Here is a 21,207-nt window from a genome sequence, read left to right on the forward strand (position 1 = left end):
ATGTATGAGGATGGATAGGGCCTCCGTTCTTTTGGAGAAGGAAGTGTCAGATGTGACTAATCAGGTTGTGTTGGGAGCAAATATTTATCAAGTATTAAGGATCACTTATTACAGTCATATGTTGCAGGCTTTCAGAATAATTCTGCTAATATAGTCCTCTGCTTATAATTTACCCACTGCCAAGCATAGGAGCCCTAAATGTTTTCATATTCACAAGTGCTTTTTAATTGAGATGACAAGACTAGATTTAAGGTCTTGGAGCATTTGCTTAGAAGTGAAATGACTTCTCTGAACAGACAGCTTTACTGTACTCGAAATTGTAATTAAAATTTCTCGAAATTGTAATTAAAATTTGAAGCCCCAAGGTTAGGTAAATGTCTGCAAGATCAGATTTAGGTTTTTTCTTCTAGGTCTTCAAAATTGTGAGGAGACTTGAATCGATTAGTGTAGTTAATAACATATAATGCTATCCTCCTGTTAAACTGCTTGCCCTCGTGAATCTGCCATCGTGATTTTGAGAGACTACTTGACATGGCAACCCTCTACTAGTATTAGAGACCCTCTGTTTGCCTTGATGAATCAGATTTTCCCCCGTGACTCCCTAGGCAAAAGGATATTTCTCTTTGTTAGAAGTTCTGCCTTGAATAAGAGCAGGCTGAAGCAGTTGAATGCTAGCTAATACACATGAAACTTGTGGGGATTTTAAGGCAGGTTTTGCAGCTAAGTTTGAAACATCCTGAGAGAGAGAAGTCCATTAGCTAATTTTTGGTAATAACATTTTTCTTCACTTGTTATCCAAGACTTGGTGGACGATCAAAGGAGTCATTTTGTAGGCAAGAGTTTGCATGCATTACCTCATTATCCTGCCTTATTGGTATTTGTGATAGCGTAGGCTGATCATTGTGCCACACCTGGTACAAGCTGTACGCAAACTTCTGTCGTACTTAAATAAAAAATACAGTAACGTTCTGTGGGAAAGTTCATGAGGAAGACGTTCCACAAAATGTGGGTGACTGAACTAGTACGGAGCCAATAAGTCAGCACTTCATATTGATTATGTAAAGAGTAGCAAACAGGCAGGGTTAAATGAACCTCTGTGTTCGAGCATGTAATGTGAAGGTGTGTCACTGAAGTGCATGTTGGCTTAAGACAAAGTAAAGCAAAGGGAGAAGATTCCCAGGGTTTGGAAATCATTGTTAAAATTGAAAGTTGTTGCTTTCGTAACTGCGGCATTCACTTTTGGTCTTCAGTGGAAAAAATAGCTGTGCATTTGCATAACATTTAAATTGCTTAGCAAGAGCTGGGAGCTAGGTGGCGCCATTGATTTGTCTTCTGCCACTAAAAATCTTGGTTCAAAATCACTTGAAATTGGAAGTAGGAGTGAGTACGTTGTTCAGTTAGCAGTATGCAATACTTGCCCATCTATCACCAATGCTAGATTCGCGGGGGTACTGCACATCTGTCAGAAGGAATCTATGGCTGGGTTCAACTTTCTTAATTGAGATTTACCACTCTATCAACTGAGTGCAGTGAAGGGTAGTTTTTATACAGGGGGCACGTTTACAAAATCCAGTGCATTTAGAGTGTTGTGCCAAACAACATCTACACTGTCGTGGTGGCTTCAGTGCTGATTGTAACTAACTAATGCGGGAAGGGTAATGCAGAGTATTTAGCAAATGATCATTGTAATTGAAAATTATTGTGGCATGGGTGCACTGTAGGGAGGGTTTGAAGAGTAAAAGACTTGGGTATGCACATCACCAAACTGCATGAGTGGAAAGGGCACGTGGGTGAGAGTGAGCAAAGGAGGTGGGAATCAGGGGTAGGAGTGACGTTTGGCTTTTTATCTGTGGTGAGAAGGGAGTATAGCCAGAAGTGAAGGCTGATGGGTAGTAGGCGACAGTTGACCTTCTGGATCATGGTGTACACATAAGAGGACTAGACAGGTGTTTGATGAATCATCTTATACAGAGTCCTGCAACTGTCACACCAAGACCTTCCACACGTACATCTAGACAAGAGTATGTAGGAGTGGAGGCCACCCAAGACCTAACCCCCCCGTCCCCCCAACACACACACACGCACACACACACTTTTAGACCATCGAGATAGAATTCAAAGGCCAGACCAAATTCCCATTGATGGTTGTATTTTCAGCCAGAAGTCAACAGATAAGAACTGCTGCTGTCTGCCTTGCACCTCAGTTTCTATCAGGGTGATGTCCCTCAGTCTTTCTGCAGCCCCAAGGCAGTAGGGGCTAGGGTTTGGGGTGGCCTATACTCCCCTTATTCTGGAGGTTATGACCTTGTGGTACTTCTTAGGAGCTACCCTGCCACACATAGCCCAACTGTGTTGTCACCAGGCCCTCCAGTCAGATGCAGTTTATGGTCGTACTCAGGACCCAGGTTCTCATTCATGGAGACGAGGGAAAAACCTTTTCATAACAATTTATATAATGTGGGTTTATGCAAGTACTGTGCATCATTTATAAGGGAAGTGGGAGGAGAAAGATACTGTCATTATAGTTATACAGGTTCAGGCACTGAAATATTTGCACACCTTGGTTTGTGTATTTTGGCTGTATTCTGCTTCTTCTCTGTAATTCCAGTATATTTAAGCTAGTTTATCATGCCTAAACCAGTGCCAGCAATTTAATGTGGTTTGTGTACATTTGGCTATTACTCAAAGCCCTTGTATGTTTGTATAATTTTTCTACTTGGGTTAGAGGCATGTAGTACCAGCTTGTGACCATGTGGTGTCTTTCTTTATTTTAGCTGTTGTGTAATGTACATAAAGATTCTGATTGGATAAAATAGTTACACAATGTGGGGATCCCATTCTGATTATAAAAATCCTTCGTCATTATGTCTACAACTCACAGTCTACACAGTTGCTGATTGCAGAGAACAGGAGAGACTGAATAGGCTAGCTGGTACAGAAGAGCTGCAGAGATTAGTGCAGATTCTTTAAGGTAAGGTTAAAGAATCTCCTGAATTCCGTTCTAAATTTTGAAATGAATCAGTTGCAAAATCAGCTGCTTAAATCTAGGTACTTAACAGCATAGTAAATAAAAAGCTCATAAGCTGTAAAACAAGACGCCCTTCAGATTTTAAGAAGTCACTGTCATTTGGATTTGAGGAATTTAACTAGTTTTATTTATTAGAAATGTAGAAAACTAGTTTTGTTTATTGTAGAAAATTTATTTACTGTTGAAAATTAATCAAGTTGGAGCTGCAAACAAATGTTCAGAAATGCCTAAGCTATTCTTAATCTGTAAACTCATTGTTCATAGCAGCATATACTTGCTTCTAAAATCATTTTTAAAGATTCTTGAAATTAGTGTGAGTGAAGATTGACATCTTAGTGTTTTTTCAGTTTTTTGAGTAAAGATCTTTGGATGTTTAACAAAGAAAGGAAACCCCCTGTTCCTCAAGAATCTGACCACTAAAACGTTCACAGACTGATGCTGGTTTTAGAAAAGAAATTAGAAAATATGAAGATATGTTAGGTATGAGCAGTTATTAGGGTTTTTTTGTGAAATTGACCTGACTGGATTAGGAAATAGTCTGTGGCTAGAAAGTGAACTCCAACTTTTGGAGTATGTGTATTTTAATGGCTTGTTTAGTAAAAGGGGATCCCCTCTTAGAAGGGAGTCATTTCATCAAGGGCGAAATGTGTCTAGTCTTCTAGATTCAAGTAGCTTATGTTAATAAACTGTCAGGTAGAAATCTAGAGGGTGTTAAAAGGTGCAGTGTTTACTAAGGAGGTTTTCTGAGTGCATTAAAAAGGATTTAACGCCATCTAGGAGAATTTGGAGTTCTCTAAATTTCTGGGTAGTCAACCTTTGGGGACCAGATAGAACATGCAGTATATAAAATTATATGAATTGTGCCAGAACCTACCCTACAAGGAATACTAGGTGTCGTGCTTTCTCTCAGATAACGAGGTTTATCTAAAGGAAAGTCAGCAATTCAGTTAATTTTCAGATTTTGTACTGTTTAACTTAATTCAATTAAATGCTGATCTCCCAGATACTGTTTGCCGTCTTTGAAATCTACTTCTCGAGTTAGTTTTGTAGGCTTCCCACTTGATCTTTCATTAACGTCTCATCTGCAGGTGAATTTAATGCATAGTAGCTGCAAAGCAAAAAGGGATTGAACCAATCAAGGTTAATAAAGCGGTTTGGTGGGAGGGTAGTCGCATGTTGAAACAGTAAAGGATCAAAAGAAAGAGAGGATGAGAGATTCAGTTGTAGAGAACATCGTAGTGGAGGCAAGTTGGTTCTTTGTAGAGCTGGGTGAATTTTTTGGTGAATAATTAATTTGCTGAGAGTGCTGATTGTTTAGTGAACTGCTTCCCAACCTTTTGCGACAGCGAACCACTGACACACCTCAAAATTTCTCGTGGCCCAGCATTCACTTTTAGCTTCAGATTTTGAAATGAAGAGGCAGTGGTGAGGGTAGTATCATATGGCCTGTTAGCATGCCCCAGTAGAGGACAGCTTGGAAACAGTTGTTTCACTGGCAATTTTATTTTGCTTTTGCTAAGCAGTGCTTAAAAGCTTTGAAGTAAATATTATGGAAAACTGTTTTTGTTTTGAAAGGCATTGAAAGCAAACAAATTGTAACAATTCTTCTGACCAAAGAAGGTTTTGGGTTGAAAGCTAAGGCTGTGCAAAGCTTCAGTAGCTGAATCGATTTAGAGGAGATTTGGCCCGATTCGGGGATTGAATCTCCGAATCCGAATCAGGAGACCAATTAAACTCTCCAAATCAATTTGAAGCATCCCAGTCGATTCGGAAAAGTTTCAGAAAAGATTTGGCTGCTGCAGAGATTCGGCCATAATCTAAACAGGCAGCTGACACAGCTACCTCCAACTGGTAAGTCTGATGGGGAGGGAAGCAGCATGGGGGAGGGAGGGATTGGGGCTGGGGCAAGCTGCCCAGCCGAGGCACATTACTTAGGGAGGAGGGCAGGGGTGTGTGGCATGCAGGTGCAGCAGCGCTTGGAGCGGGGGCTATGCCCTGTTGCCGCTTGCTTAGCGGGGTGGGGCAGGGCGGGATGCAGGCATGGCTCCTTCCAGTTGGAAAGGGGCAAGCAGCAGCAGGGCATAGCCCCCACTCCCAGCACTGCTGCGCCCGCATCCCATTCCCTTCTGCGCTGGCTGGCAAGCGGCGGCAGGATAGAGCCCCCCACTCCCACCGTTCATGCAGGCATGGTAGCACTGGGAGTGGGGACTAGGCCTTGCTGCTGCCCAGGGGGAGCCATGCCTGCATCATGCCCCCCCATGTGCTGGCCAGGCTCAGCTCCCCCTGCTGGTTTCAGCACCAGTGTTCCCTCTAAGCTGAGTGCTCATGCCGCACTGCCAGACACACCTGTGTGGCCATGCAGCTTAGAGGGAACGCTGATCAGCACGTCTGTAGAAAGCAGTTGTGGTCATATGTAGCCAGAGTACTATGTAAAAGGTGACTTGGATCAGGAAGACGGAGTATGTGTCACTATCTTGGAATGTATTTTTAAAAATCTGTGCTTAGGTTAGAGAAAAATAAATGCAGAAATTAGGTACGAGTGGTTCGATGGTTGTCTAAACCAGTAACAATCAGAAGGAAGTTGCCATTCCGTAATTAGCTAGGGCTTGCCTTGCTTTTTCATTTAATTGACTATCTGGAGGTGCCCTATGCTGTAAGTAAACCTGGCTAATTAGAGCCTCAATAAAATTTCATAGTTGTCGGCTTTACTAATTCAGGCAGTTCTAAAACCACTCTAATCAGTTTAGGTCAGTGTCTGTTGCAGGTGGAATCTCTTCCAGATTGTCCCTTAGCATCCACCCCAGCACCTGCTTGGATTTTCTCTGGCAACTCGTATGGCCCTTGTACACATGACGAATATCGCTGTCACTTGTTACATGGTAAACTAAAATACATCAGATGTGTTTTCCTTTGCTACGTAAAAAGGTCAGTTAAATTGAAATACTCTGATGAAGGTGTACACTGTTACGGAATTTAATCACAATATGCCCCCAAACGTGTACACTGTTATGCAATTAAATTGCTGAAAGGGGCAATTAAACTTCTAAAAGGGATAATTTCATTACATGTACAAGGGCCCATAGGTCTTAGTCTGAGTTGCCTCCTACCCATCTCTTTGTAAATGTCTTTTGGCAGTCAAGTTGTTGGGGACCGTGTGTACGGTATTATTGAGCAGCATCGTCTACTTGACCTAGTTACCTTTTGGATCACATGTAGCAGACTGTCCAGTGTTCTTGTTACTCGACCAAATTTTTTTTCAGCTAACTGCTAGATGTAGCAACATATGAAAGCATGTCCTTAGAGTCCATGATATATTCTTCTCTGAAACAATGGTGCCATCTTGTTAACGTGGAATATTGGCATGCTGACAATGAAAGATACCCAGTGACATTTTCTGCTTTCTGTCAGCTTTCAAACTATATAGTGCATACGAGCAGGTATTCTACTCTGCAAGTCCCTGAAGTCCATGCAGCAACGATTTATTTTCAAACTTTGTAGCCTAAGGTCAGTAGTGATGTAAATTTTCTGGAAGTTTTGAAGCCATGGGGACAAAAAAATGAAATTTTGGAAAAAATTTAAATGTATGCAATACTTATTTGCTTAGCACCCTTTATAGATCTAACTTCGCTTTGTTACTATAAGAACATAAAGTATGATGTATTATGTATAACTTGGTTTGCTCGTAAAATTATCATGTTTGATATATTTATTAAATTTTAAAAGCATAGTTTATTCAGACAATAATTACAAATTTACTAATTGAATTTACTTTAAAATGTTTTTAACTTTTGTTACAAATAGAGCTACAAGATGCTGAACTCTAAGGAAGCTAGCATCTCTTAGTTTTTGCCAGTTTATGAGAAGCAGGCAAAAGTTAAAGTTGAAAATCGAAGAAATAATCAACATTAGAGCAAAGCCAAGAAAGTTATTCTGTATTCTGGACTTAGTCTCCTCCAGTGTCAAGTAGATACAGAAAGCACTCTTTTTTTAGAAAAAGAGTTGAGGAAAAAGCCCCAAGACTCATCGAATACAAATTTTGCTACATGAAACTTTGTCTAATCAGTCTCAGTTTCTGAGCTGCCACGAGCAGCAGTTTCTGCTTCTTCTAATCCTTCATTCTTATCATCTTCATGGACTTCTGAAAACTCAAGGTTTTCCTGGATTGAGACGAGCTTCTCTACTCTTTCACAGGTTGGTTTATTCCTTGATTTGGTGTGAGTATTTCCAAACATAGACCAGTTTTTTCACATGCTGCAGAAGATGGAGGCAAGAAGCAAGAGGAGTCAGAGGCTGTGTCATACAAAGGCCTTGCCACCATATTGCAGGAGGGATAGGCTTGGCAGTCCCAGACTGTGTTCCTGGACCAAATACCTGAAGACATTCTGTATTCTACAGTATTTGAAAGTACCTTTCCAACATCATGTCTGAAGTGTGTTGCTTGTTTTGTAATCCAGTCAAATGCAGTAGCAGTGCTGTCACCGCTAACGTTTCTGCCTTTGATCCAAGAGATTTGCAGCAGCATGAATTGGTTAGCAACAGAATTCTTCCTGTCTGTTAATAAAGTCTTTCACTTTTCTTTCTTCTGTACTTGTAAGCAGAGATGCACTTAGATTCTTAAAAACAGTTGATTTTATCTGGGCCATTTGGTAAGGAATGTCTGACAAAAGTGCACTGTCCAATTCGGATGCAGTGATTGCTGAAGAAATTGGCTTTAGAATCTTTGGGAAGTTCTGCAGCTGAACCCAGAAGACCTCCTCATCAAGTGCAGTGTTCCTTACACTTCTGGGTACTTTAAGATCCTCACTTATTACTGTTTCTTGAAGGGCTTCTTTGTTTTTTAGTAAACTTTCAAATGAGATCACCACTCCACCCCATCTAGTTTTACTATAGTTTGAGTGTCACTGTTTTACTCTTTGCATTCTTTTCTTCCTGCTTCTTCTTAAAGACTAAAGCTACAATATGAGTAGCTTTTATGTTTCGTAACTTCTTTTGCATTGCTGTAGAGCTTTTGCAGAATGTCCGACTTCATGATGTCATTAAGAAGCAAGTTTAGCCCATGCGATGCACATTCTATTGCAGTAGTATGTGGATATTAGGGCTGTGTGAAGCTTCAGTCCCTGATTCAATTTGATGGAGATTCGGCCCAATTTGGTGGCCAAATCTCTGAATCCGAATCAAATCAGAGGACCCTTTAATCTCTCCCAATCAAATTGGAACATTCTGAATCGATTTGGAGATTTGGACATAGGCACAGTTTTAAATGTTTTTTCTGCATACCTCTAGGTACCAGGGGCACGTGAATGCTGTGATTCTGGGGCTCACAGAAGCATGGGGGGGCTCCCCAGCATGCTTGGCAGCAGACCTGGAAATGGACCAAAAGCACTTCCGGTCCGCTTCCAAGTCTGCTGGGGGCAGAAAATTATCTTGCTCTTGCATTTGAGAGTTGTACTGTACTGCTTCTCCTTGGTGTACAGGAATTATAATGATCTGATACTATAGTCTTACATAAAGGCTTCCTATTACATAGTTATTAGAAAACATTTTTGGAGAGTAAAGGGTAGCAATATATGAATACCTTGTCTTAAATTCTAAAAGAAAGTATTTCATAAGAGGTTTCTTTTAATTTTTTTAATTTCATTTTTTCCAATTTTTCAGAAAAAATTGGGGAAATGTTATTTTCCGATATTTTTTTCTTTTTTTTTTTCCAGGCCTTCACATCTCTAAAGGTCAGAAATGTCCAAATCCATATCTAGATACTTAATTACTGTACATCGGGATCTTCTAGCTGCTGAGCACTTGCAACACTGACATGATTTTAAAAGTCAGGCTGTTGTTACTTTAGGGTTCTGCATTTATTTATATTTGTATTAAGACCCAAGTGTTGCTACCCTGGATCGATCCAAGTTTTAATAGCTGATTGTAGAGCGGGCTGAGGTGTGTATCAGGTTTGTGCAGGGGTGGGCAACATGCTGCCTGCGGGCCAGATGCGGCCCGCCAGGCTATTCTATCCAGCCTGTGGGACCCCTAAAAATTTTAGAAAATTAACATTAATCTTCCCCAGGCTGCCTGTCATGTGGCCCTCGATGGCTTGCTAAAACTCAGTAGGCGGCCCTTGCACCCAAAATAATTGCCCGCCCCTGGGTTTGTGGGAGAAGTTAGCTAGTTAAAAAACAAAGGAAAAAGAAAATGTCAACTTGTGATGTGTAAATTAGATGTTCTGCTTGTCTCTGAAGAGGTTTCCCCTGATTCTGAGTTTCTTACTGTGCAACTGGTAGAACTTGAGGTTTCGTTGTTCCTTTAAGGTCAGCTTGTATTGAACCTAAGCTCTGTCTACTCCTCTCTCAGGGCAGCGGGCACAAGGGCCTTATAACCCGTGTACATGACACCCAGTTCTTTAGGGTGTGTTGATACCTCGCTCCTCATTTTACATCGGCCAGCCCTAAAGCTTTAGTCTTCCACGTTCTATGTTCCCTTCACCAAGAGCAAAACCACTTTCTGTAGCAGTGGAGTATAGGACAGTCCCTCAACTTTCAACAATAAGATAGGATAAACCATGAACAGCAGTGGCTATGGTACAGCCTACCTCTGGGATCACTTTGTCCTTTTGAGTCCTCCTCTGGTTCTCTTCCAGACCAACCCAGTGTAAGTCACAGTAAAAAAAAATAAATAATTTCTAGAATGCCATGTGACAGGAGCTGGATGCTACTTGAGAGATTTTTCAGAAATGCAACTTCCTGGGGTTCTAAACTGGAGTCTGTGATACTTAGCTTTTTTTTCTAGTAAAGTTTCTTTTCAGAATTTAGTAAATATGTAAGTACCGTAAAGTTACTCTTCCTTTTAAAAGCTGTGAAAAAATTGCACTGGCTCCAGGTCCTACAACATGCTAATGCTCTCTGTTGTGAAAGCAGGAGCTTAACATTCGAAGCCAGCACGCTGCTGACTCCAAAATGGAATGAGTTTATGGTTTCATTCAGAAGTGGTACACAATTGGAAGTTATTTGAGAAGGCAGATCAAATGAGTTTGTGGGCCTTGAATTCCTAGCTAAGCATCTTTTAGATAAATTAATCTCTAGGTATGTTTGCTGAAAAGAAGTCAACAGATCAAAAATGCCTGAACCCTTACAATATGTCCTGAACACAGTTTAGTCCTGGTTCCAGAGCAGTCTGCTAGTGGTGTCATTCTTATTGCTGTCAACGCTTCACTAGTTTTGAACTTGCAAAAGCTAATAGCTTATTTATTAGGAGCTGACAGTAGTCAAGAAAGGTGCTATAATTGCTTCAAGGACGTTCTCATCTAGAGGACCCATTCATTCCATTTTTTTTTTTAAGTCTGAGTTTTAATAAACTTTGTATTCAAAAGGTGATGAGCCTCTCTCCTTCTACACTTACCAATATTTCCTAAAAGGAGATTTGTTACTGTGATGAGAAACTTCCTAGAAAAGAAGGCAAATATTTTTAATTTTTAGTCTAATTTTCTTTTTCTCTAGTTTATAATGGGTTCTTTCAGTCAAGTGCGAAAAGCAAGAATGACATGTCTAGTATGTTTGTTCTAATTAATCATTCAAAGCAGAAATAAAGCAAGCTACAGTTGTCCTAAAGAATTCAATAAATGCAGTTTTTTCCTTTAATGCCACACAAAGCACAGTGGAAGATGAAACTATATGAATACCACAGAACTTAACTTGTAATGTGGTTCACTCTCCATTCTTCCCCCACCCCCTCCAAACCTTTTATGCTCTTTCTGATTTTAGATATTTCTATTGAAAGATCTTCTGATTCATTTCAAATCAGCTCTTTGCACCTGTCTGGGCTGGGGTAAAACTGAAACTGCATATGCATCTTGAGCATAAAATCTAATTAGCCTAAAAGATTGAAGCCTTTCACAAGGCTTCTCTTTGTATCTGTTCCAGTACTTTTCTGTGAAAATTGGCTGTTAGTTATATTAATGAACATTTTACAGTGTGGCTTCTCAGTTCCCTACTGTTTAAAAAAAAAAAAAAAAAGTTCAAAGTTCTGAAGTTTACATAGTGATAAAAATACAACTTTGTGCCTTCTCAAAAGGGTAGTCCATGTTTGACATCATTGCCTCACATCTCATTATTAGAGGTATTGAGCTGATGGCCAAGACAAGACATGAGAGAATGAATAATAGTATGTGGAGAAAGTCTGCGTGCAGTTTTTAACTCTACCTATGACATAAGTAACTTACTTTTTACTTCCAAGATACAGGTTGCACCTGTGTTAGTCTGCAGGCAAAAGTAATCCGAACTCTTGGGGAGGTAACATCTTTTATTAAACCAACTAGATTGCTGAAAAAAAAATTCCTTTTATTTGCAAGCTTTTGGGTATATGCATCCTTCCTCAGGCATAGGAGAGTGCAAAGACTAAAAATTTCTCTCAGGTGGAAGTGAAAATTCAGATCGCATAGAAGAGCAGAGGGTGTAAGATCTCCTGGTTGGAAAAGTTCATTTTATGCAAAATAGGCTCAGATAAAAGTTGGAGCAGGCTCCTCTGCAATTTGAATTTTCATTTCCACCTGGGAGAAGTGTTATAATCTTTGAACGCTACTATGCCTGAGGAAGAGCATGTGTGTCCAAAAGCTTGCAAATAAAGACATTTTTTTGCAAGCATCTAGTTTGTCTAATAAAAAATATCACTTCCCTAAGACTTCTGATAACCTTTAAATGCAAGCAAAAAGTAATTCTGTATGGAAAATGGCCAGTTGCATATAGTTATTCACTATTTTGAACTGTAACTGGATTCTTACTCCTGTTGTGAATTATTATTGTTCTCTGGCTTGCTTTTAGCCAAGCTTGATTTCTCTTAGTTAAATTAAAAAAAAATGTAAGTATTATCATAGATCAGGACAGCTTTCAGAATAAGGTCAGAAAATAGTACATTAACTATGGACAGTGAAGACAAAAGTGTTGACTGCTGCATTGTGATAGCCATTTCACTTCTAGTTCTTCTTTGATCCAAGGAAGCGGAATTGTAGAAGATCCTTGTTTGTTTGCCATTGTTGTTTGTTGTATCCTAGGTTGGGAGAAAATTAACAACTTGGAGGGTGTTGTCTGGAAGGACCCAGCGCTGGAAGATTTTAAATTGCTAGCTAACAGAGAAGGAACTCTGAGGTTGCCGTTCTCCGACCCTTTAGAGGAAATCCTGATGATAAATAATATCAGTGTTTTGTGTGTGGTATTGTATAACAGAGCTGCTGAGATGCACTTGCAGTGTCCATGACTCTTCATAACAGATTATGTTAGTATCTTACAGTGTCATTCTTTAAAGACGTTTAACTAGTTTCGCTTCTTCATTTCTAGGTGCAAGAGACGCCATCGGCACTCGTAGAACCTAATGTTCCAGCAGGACTAGTTGGTGCTTTCCTAATTTCCAGAGGTGCTGCCCTCTCTATCAGAAATAGTCCTGTTGCTGTACAGCTTCAAATTCCATAAATTTCAGTTTAACTACTATATAAAAGTCATTAGCAATCTGGAAGCAATGGGGATTGGTAAGAACACTACGTCTAAAGCAGTGGAGACTGGAAGCTCAACAGAAGGCAAATATGAAGATGAGTCTAAACATCCGGCTTTTTTCACTCTCCCTGTAAGTAAAAGTTTCAAGAACTTTATTTTGTTATAAAACATTTCTGTCATCTTCAGGTATCTGGATTAGCAGAAGCTTAAGCACAGTGTCAGGATATTCACAGGAGCCTTGTAGATGTTGAAATACTGAGTGGTACAGGACTAGAAAGGGCCTCTGGGGCCATAGTCTACTCTCGTGGAATCTCTGCTCTCTGTTTCACTTCCATGCAATGTTGTCAGTCCTTTGCATGCAAAGTTCCTCAGTCCAGCAGTACAAGTCTCTTTGGGAAAAGACCCGTCCGATGGGTCACTTCAGTCCTTGCAAAGTGTCTCTCAGGCAGTGCTGGTAAAGATAATCTCTCCATTAGTCTGTTGCTGTCTTGAATTATCTTCCCAATTATTTGCTTAATTCTTCAGTTGAAGCTTTTCCAAAAAAACATTCATAACAAAGGAAAATGTCTAGTATCGCATTTGTCTAATACTTGCTTTGTACGTAAAGGGTTATAATACAAAAACTAATCCAATTTAATTGCAACTGGACAATTGACGTCTTTGCTTTTCTGAGGTTTACTAAAGAATGATATGGCATACTTGTTACAGTTCTTGCAGTCCTAGGGAATTTGACTTTGTATGTGCTGCGTGCAACTTTTATTTTTGCTAAACTGTGCACCTATTAAACCTAAATGACCATTGCTCCAATTAGTGTTCCCTTTCAAAACCTGGATATCCAGATCAGAGTTAGTAGAATTCACATGTCTAGTAAGCTTGGTCCAAATCGTTCTTAAGTTTGAGTTGTGTTATGGGAAGGGGCACAAAAATGTAATATGGCACCTTCTAAAAAAAATAAGCTGCTTAGAAGGGCGAAGTGTTAGGAAACTGGCTGGCTGCATATTGAGTTTGGCCTGTCTTGGCAATACAACTGGGATTTGAATGTATGCACTCTTTTCTTCTCTTGTGATTTGAAAACAAGAATATATAATTGCATTTGCAAAAGTAGCCTTTGAATAGAAAGAAAACTTAGCTCCAACCAGTGGACATTCCTAACTGAGAATTTACTGACAGTCAGTTAATACATAAGATAGTGTCTGGTAATTCTCATGAATACACAAAACTAAATTTGAACCATTTCCCATATCGCAGCTTACTGTAATGACAGCAAGGTGTACATACCACTTGAGCAAGTAAAACAATGCAAATGCTTCAGCTGGGCACATTCAGGTGCCAAGTAGGAGATGGGAATTGTCCTAATGCATTTAAAACATCTGTGTGTCTCCAATATAGGTTATGTGATATGAATGACAAAATTAAGCACAAATAAATTGTTTGGCATAAGAGATTTGTGAAGGAAGTAAGACCTTAGTGCTAAAACTGTGATTTTATTATAGGAGTTTGTTTTTCCCTTTCCAGTTGGAGGAATCTTTGAAACAGTGGGGGCCAACCTTTTTTTGGCTAGCATGCACCCTCCCAGATGCCATTCCAATCCCCTTCTCCTGCCTGATCAGCTGCTCTGCCTTCTGCTTCCTGTCCTACCTCCCCTCCCCAATGTATCACATACCACACATAGCCAAAGGTTGGCCACCTCTGGTTTAAAATATCACTTAAAGTTTTCAGATGGAAGGAACGACTTGGTCCAAGAATGAGTAGAACTGGAACCTATGAAATATGGAAGGAAAAATATTAGAGAATTCCTTTGTTGTCCCCTTGTTATTTTTCCACTTGGTAAAATGTTTCCTAGAATAAAGCAACGCTGAAAATATGTTATTGGCTTGTTGTCATGGTTCACCTGTCTCTTATTCCCATACAACTACCTATATAAAGCAAGATGATGACACCTAATGATTACTTTCAACACTGCGAAGCTGGAGTATCGCTCGAGATGTACAGTTTTTCAGAAGTCAGGATACTAACTTTGTTTCAGTCATTACAGCCTCATTTAAAAATAGGCCAAAAGTTATATAGTTAATATAGTCAGTGCCATGAGGATACGAGCTTTTTGAAAATAAACCATAATACTATTTTTAAGGTCTGTTATAAAATATCAGCCTTGTAGAAAACAGAAGGGTGTCATACTTCTGTTTTTCTAAAACAAATGCTTGGAATTAATGAATGAGTCTTTCATAATTGGTCTTGAGTTACTAGTTATTATCTTTGCACGGTTGGTGTGAAATCCTGTCACAAGGCTTGATGGAATAATTAATGCACAAATGTGAAAGGTTATCCTGAGAGAGATTATTTCTTGCTTTAGAATCATAAAATAGCCTCTTAATATTTGTAGGTTCACCATGTGCGTCCTGTAGCTATCTGAGCAACAGGACGTTAAATAGATGGTAATGCAGTTCCCCAACACCGCTGTATAACCAAAGATGCTTGAAAGAGCAGGTATCCCTAGCTGTGTCAGACATAGTAAAAACAAGTCCTTAATAGGACATGCAAGTACATTACAGTTCCTAAGAACTGCTCGGACAAAGTGGATGCCAAAACTTGATACCAAACCCCAGGAATATGTAGTGTGTTCTACTTTTGTGTCTGTTTTCAGGATTAAGATAATTAAACAAAAGCTTTTGTTCCTTCCTTTTTGTTCTTAATTTCATCTTGATTGCCTACCTAATGCAGGGGCAGTGATGAGCTGGAATATCAACAGATGGCTCAGTGCTGCATAAAATGGAGAAAGATTATCTCTGCTTTTTAGAGATCATAGTAGCCAGTAAGTCTTAGTTTTAGGGTCAAGGGCTGATTTTGATCAGTCTGAGAAGGAAGGAGTGCGTGGTGTCCAGAGCTGTACACACTTCGTCTTTATTACTATCTAGTACCATCTTCCAACTCTGCCTGACATTCTGGCATTTTTAGTTGGCTCTTTTTTTTGTCGCTGCCCCTGGATTAGGTAGGGGCAAGATGAAGGTTTTATTTTGACAGAATTATGCAGTATTGGATTAATTTAATTCTGTCTTCATCCTTTCCTGCAACTTTGGTCTTTCCCGTCTCATAATTCCTTCACTCATGTTCTAAAGACTTGTATTGCAGACACTATCTTCCCAAGTGAAAAATGGTAGATAGTGTATCCAAGATATATATTGCTATATCTAAGATCGATTTATCTATCCCAAAAATATAATTTATTTATTTTTAATTGTTAAAATCTTGCAGCCACCCTTGCAGGCACTCCCCCTTGAAGGTGCCAGCACAGTAGTCAGCTTTGCTGTCGCATTGTGCTGGAAACAGGAATTCTCATGTACATGCCCTTCAGAATATGACTGCTCTTCATTAGCAGGACAGCTGATTTATTAAAATAACAACTTGGTTGAAGAAGCATGGTATGTTTTGCATATTTCCACTGTTTTGGTTTGTTTTACCCCTGGGTTCTGACACTGCTGTTGAAGTTGTTGTACCTTGGTACTTGACAATACCTTTGTAGCACCCTGGTTGCCTACAAATATTATGTTTTTGAATGGTCTTGAAGTGTAGACCGTATTGAACTGGATTAGTGTGTTATGCTAGAATCCTACTAAGGTACCAATCTATATGCTAACACAAGGCTACAGTTCAGGTTTGCACTTAGTATTATTTGTTAATTCTTCTTTTCAGCCTAATCCTGAAGTTCCTGCACAGACAAAACATCCGTTAGTTTTAACTTGGAATATGTATTTTTGTTAATGTGGCAAACGTGTTCAGCCCCAAATGCCACACATCATGTTTGTTTGGGCCTAAGGCAGATCATGGTGCTCTTCCATGCATCTAAAAGCATGTTTGTTAAAACATAAATGTTGATTGCTGGATATTGTAATGGATATCTTATTTTGGTTTTAAAGTCTTTAAATTGTTGTAAAATAAACCTCGTTCCTTTAAAATTCAATCATGTTCAGGCCAAGAAAAGGATTTGTATGTGACTTTTTTTCTAATCTTGCATAACTGTTCTGACAAACCGCGGATCATTTTAACCCAGAACCTCAAAAGAAATTAACTTTCCAAATCGTTGTGGGTTACAGTTCAGTTGTCTGCCAGCTTGTACACACAGTTGAGAGGTGAACTCCTCTTTCATCATCACAGATTGAGTTCTGTCTGCTGCTTCTAGCTAGAGTAAGAATTGGGTTCTCAGTGTTCAGTAATGTTTTCTCACCTGTGGAAACTGTTAACACAGAAGCTAAAATCTCCTGTGACTTCCTACCTAGTTGGTTTTCAACTTAAAACATTAGGTTGTACTTAAAACATTAGGCTTCAAAGTAGCTATAAAATGATGTTGGTTCACTTTTGCTTTACCAGTCCATGAGCAGAAGATTATAACAGTCTGAGGCAGTGCCTTCCTGAACAAGCAAGCTGGATTATAATAGGATCCTCTGAAATGGCAAGCCTTTTTATCCAAAAAAATTTCCAGTGAGGAGAAAAGGAGTTAACATATCTTTTCAGCATATGCAGTGCTGGTTAAAGTCCTGAAGCTGGATTAGTAAACAAAAATCAATCAATTTTTGCCTGCAGTTCAACCCTTCCTGGGCTCTGTGTTTTTTTTTTAATGATTGTTTTGTTTCTAATCAAACCCCTGATTGATTTGCTAGAATCCCATAACCTGACAGTATCAGTCTGGAAAGTCTGTGGAGTTAAATATTAAATGAAAACATGGGGAGAAAGCAGAAATAGAATGGTCTTTATGGAGCCAAATAACAAGTATAAAAACAAATTGATAAAGGGCCCTTTGGCTTAATCTTACTGTTCATAGGGCCTTAATAGTTTTCTTTCTGTGTTTCTGTTTTGTCTTTCTAATTTGCAGATGTAGTATCAAACCCATAAGCTGGGGCATTTTTATATATTTATTTTTCTGCAGGAATTTTGGCAACACTGGAAATGCTGAACACTGCAGTTCATGTTGTATACATGTAATTTCAAGCATAAAGTAAGGATTGGTTTATTCAGAAACTCAATTGATTATCACAATATACACTTAAGTTAAAGTAGTCTCCTGCTGCTTACATGCCTATAAAAAGACCAGTGTTTTATATTATTCAGATAATTAGTATTTGTTCCATAACTAGAAGCCTGGAATTCAATAACAGATTGAAATGCTTGGCATCCTGTTTCTGGTTTATTAAAGGTTTTAAGGGAAAAGCAAGTAATCCTCTGCACAAGTCAGACTGGAAAATGTTTCCCATGTGCTTTGACATTTTATTGAATAAGCTATCTAAAACGAGATGGATGGGGCTCAGGAAAATTCACACCATTGACTTCACGGTGGTATATTAAAATATTCCATAATAAAGGGAGACTTAATTTTCAAAGACTTACTTTGCTCCTCCTGAAGACTGTATTAGAACTTAACCAAATCTTTCCCTTTCCTTCTTTCGAGGAAGCCAACAATTCTCTATATTCACTGAAGTTCAGCTAAAACTGTTTTTGAATTCATGATCACAGACCCAGTTTAGTAAAACTTCCTTATGTTTAGCTACTGCATTACATAGGTTTGAGAGAGACTGATATTTAAGATCAGTCTTCTCTTAGCCAAATAATTTGGTGATATGTCACATACTTTGAGGATGTTCTTTTAAAAAATGGTGGGCATTGGTGCAACTGTATTCACAGGGATAGGCAGTGGGGGATCTTGGTACAGTACATCTTGTACATTGCTGTTCAGTGTACTCTTCCCTTTGAACAAGACTTTTTCTGTAGGACTTTTTTGTATATCCCCCTTCAGTTTTTTTCTTGTGTAATTGAGCATTACAGCTGAGTTGTCTCATATGGCACAGAGATTCTGTACAGATAGGTGCCATGTTGTTGCATTTCTGGGTGAAATCCTGGCCTCAACTTGAAATCTTGAAGCCAGTAACTTTGCCAATGGGGTCATGTTTTTATGAATCTATTTTATTGCATCCTAATGTGAAATAGCTGGCGTAGAATTTTTAGTTTAAAAATGTAATTTTTAATATATTATGGAGTGTTAATGTCTTCCATAGAGAGAATAGCAAATTAGCTCCCATCCTTATTGCTTTTCAGTATTGTCTCTGCTATTTTCTGTCCCCAGTGCTAACTTGATAATTTTGTACGTGTTATCTTTGTTCTGCTGTGGAAGATTAATAGTGAGCTCTGTATTGATTGCAGTTTGGGCTTCAGTTTGCACGTGAACTTCAATTGACTAGGACTTGATATCCTTGATAGTGGAAGAGGGGCTCTTTTTTATATACTTACACACTGTTCACAGGATAAGAAGAATAAATAATTCCAGTAACAAAAGTGGAGGCACTGTAGGGGGTTTTAACAGAATATTGCAGCAGTCTCCACATACCTTTACACTGAGACAAAGATATTTAAAAGCAGGAGACTTGTACTTGGATTTTTTCTTTTTTTTGTTGTTGTTGTTGTTGCTAATCAGCTGATGAAGATTGAAATGTGAGTGTGACAGACTGTGTTTATCTGTGTTTTCTCATTGGTTTTGGAAACTGTTTCTTTGATTCACCACTCCTCCTTGTCTCCATATCCTAACTACAGTTTGGGTATAAGTGAAGAGCAATCTTAATGCCACAGTCGCATTTTATTATCCAGGATAATGTAGAGCTTATGTAAATTCTACGATGCTCATTACTTGATATTTTGTTCTGAAGTTGATTTCATTCTTAATGTTGATTAACTCGGCATATTTTCAGCATTGCTTGACATCAAACAGGTCTGCGCAGAAATCTTCATCTTTACCAAGCTAAAATAGTTGTATGGGGTTTTTTTCTTTTTAAGGTTGTGATAAACGGTGGAGCAACATCCAGTGGTGATCAGGATACAGAGGACACAGAGCTCATGGCAATTTACACCACAGAAAATGGCATAGCTGAAAAGGTACATATGTAAATTTTAAATACATTATACAGCTAGTACTGCTATGCTGTTCAGACAGACTCCCATCTGTTGTTTCTCTGTCTCATGGTGTTGTCATTAGTTCTCATGATGGCGGTGCTGAAGTACATTGACTTGGATTAACGTGGGAGTTTACCTTCAGGTGGAGTCCGACCCTAGGTTATGGGCATTCAAAAGCTGAGGTGCAAAAACATTAGGGTGCACAGACAGCTTTCTTAATGCCTAATATGCTGTTTTTAGTAGCTTTCAGCAGTGTCTGGCCTTTTTATGTGATCTGTACATCCAGAAATTTATATCCTCTCATACACCTCTTCTATTTTGAAAGCATTTAGGACTGATAAAATGGATTGGCTCAAAGAAAAGGAAACAGAAGACCATAGGCTTTTCCCTTCTGTGCAAAGCCCAAGTTCCTGTGGGTCCTGAGGTTACAAGATCTTGCTGCCAGTAAACTACAGAGCTGCAGCAGAACCAGTCCCTTGTTGCATGCAACCAGACTAAACTGGAACAATATCTGCAACCCTTATGCTTTTTCTAAAGTGCCTTTTGGCACAAGGTGGTATGGTTGAATGTCTACCAAAGAGTTGTTTAAAGGGACTGGTCGTACATCAAGTCTAGTTTTTTGCCTAGTTTCTGTATGCAAAGCTATGCTAATTCCAGTAGGTTGGATTTCTTAGCTGTGCTCTCATATTGAGGATGTGGGTAATTTTGAATCTTTACATGAGTCTGTAGTAAGGTAACGATTCTTCTGATTATTGATGAAAGGTATTCAGACACCTTTGGGACATGGCAGTTTTGGGTCATTTTCTTTCTTTCTAGAACGTTGTGGAAATGAGAATTATAGGAGACAAATACTTTGTAGCATATATGTCCATATTAAGGCTGTAGTGACGTGTCATCCTCTTCATGTTTCTCATATGGCCAAGTGTCTGATCCTTCCTCTGAGTAGAGGACATTTTTATTATTTTCTCAAAGCATTATGAGTAAGGTTCAGGTCCTTCATATGATCCATTTAATGTTTTCTCAGTCTTCTGCTGGTAGGCTATTAACTGTTCAGACAGACTCCCATCAAAAGGACACCGATTGGCTTGGTTTTGATTTTCCAGCATTTATCTAAATTGTCTCATTCCACTATCTGCTTATCTGTACATTCATTGACAGAGACAGACAAAAGGTCTTCCAATCAAATGAGCTCTGAGTTAGGCTTTGTCTAAACAAACTTTTGCTCTAATTTAACTTGAATAGCTCAGACTGAAAATGTTAAACCAGTATGAGTCTTTGCTGATTCTGTTACTTTGGACTGTAAACAGTTGATTTCAGTTCATCATGTATATATTTCACATAAATTCAAATCATAGTTCAGGAAGCCTGCATTAAGTTCAAGACAGTGCATCAGCACAGCTTCTTGTTCCAATGTTATGATATCTCTTTAAAATTGCACCTTTAGATTAAAACCTTCTCATCTTTAACCAGCTAAATACTTGGCTCTTATGTGGAGCATGGCAACAACTATAATAACTAGCCAGGAGCTTCAAGAGATGATGGTTTTCTTTTGCTCTTCCAGGAAGGAAAGAAATACGTTGGGCAAATCACTCTCTTAATTGATTGAGGGAAGTTGAGGACATTCACATAACAGGCTTTCTTGAACTTGCTCCTTGCATTAGGGATGCACATCATCACCATACCATCCATATACAATGTAATGATTGCACTATGCCTCCATGAGAGGGAGAAGTGGTGGGCAGTAGCAACCTTTGCACGGTCCATGCTGTCAGG

At 39.1% G+C, this 21,207-nt stretch overlaps 1 protein-coding gene across 4 annotated transcripts in view; it reads left to right on the forward strand.

Moving 5' to 3' along the window:
• Window positions 1-21,207, forward strand: part of SLC23A2 (solute carrier family 23 member 2) — a 66,842-nt gene that overhangs the window by 12,523 nt on the left and 33,112 nt on the right. For 2 of the 4 annotated variants that reach the window (XM_019545949.1, XM_019545951.1), the window contains exons 2-3: window positions 12,349-12,631; window positions 19,318-19,416. In XM_019545949.1, coding sequence (XP_019401494.1) covers window positions 12,527-12,631; window positions 19,318-19,416 — 204 coding nt within the window. In that variant the 5' untranslated portion in view covers window positions 12,349-12,526. Of the gene's footprint in view, window positions 1-2,881; window positions 2,972-12,348; window positions 12,632-19,317; window positions 19,417-21,207 lie in introns of those variants that run through there. The other 2 variants (XM_019545950.1, XM_019545952.1) reach the window with 2 other exon arrangements.

This window comes from Crocodylus porosus, unplaced genomic scaffold (genome assembly GCF_001723895.1).
Source record: "Crocodylus porosus isolate Cpor-Errol unplaced genomic scaffold, CroPor_comp1, whole genome shotgun sequence".
Lineage (NCBI taxonomy): Eukaryota > Metazoa > Chordata > Crocodylia > Crocodylidae > Crocodylus > Crocodylus porosus.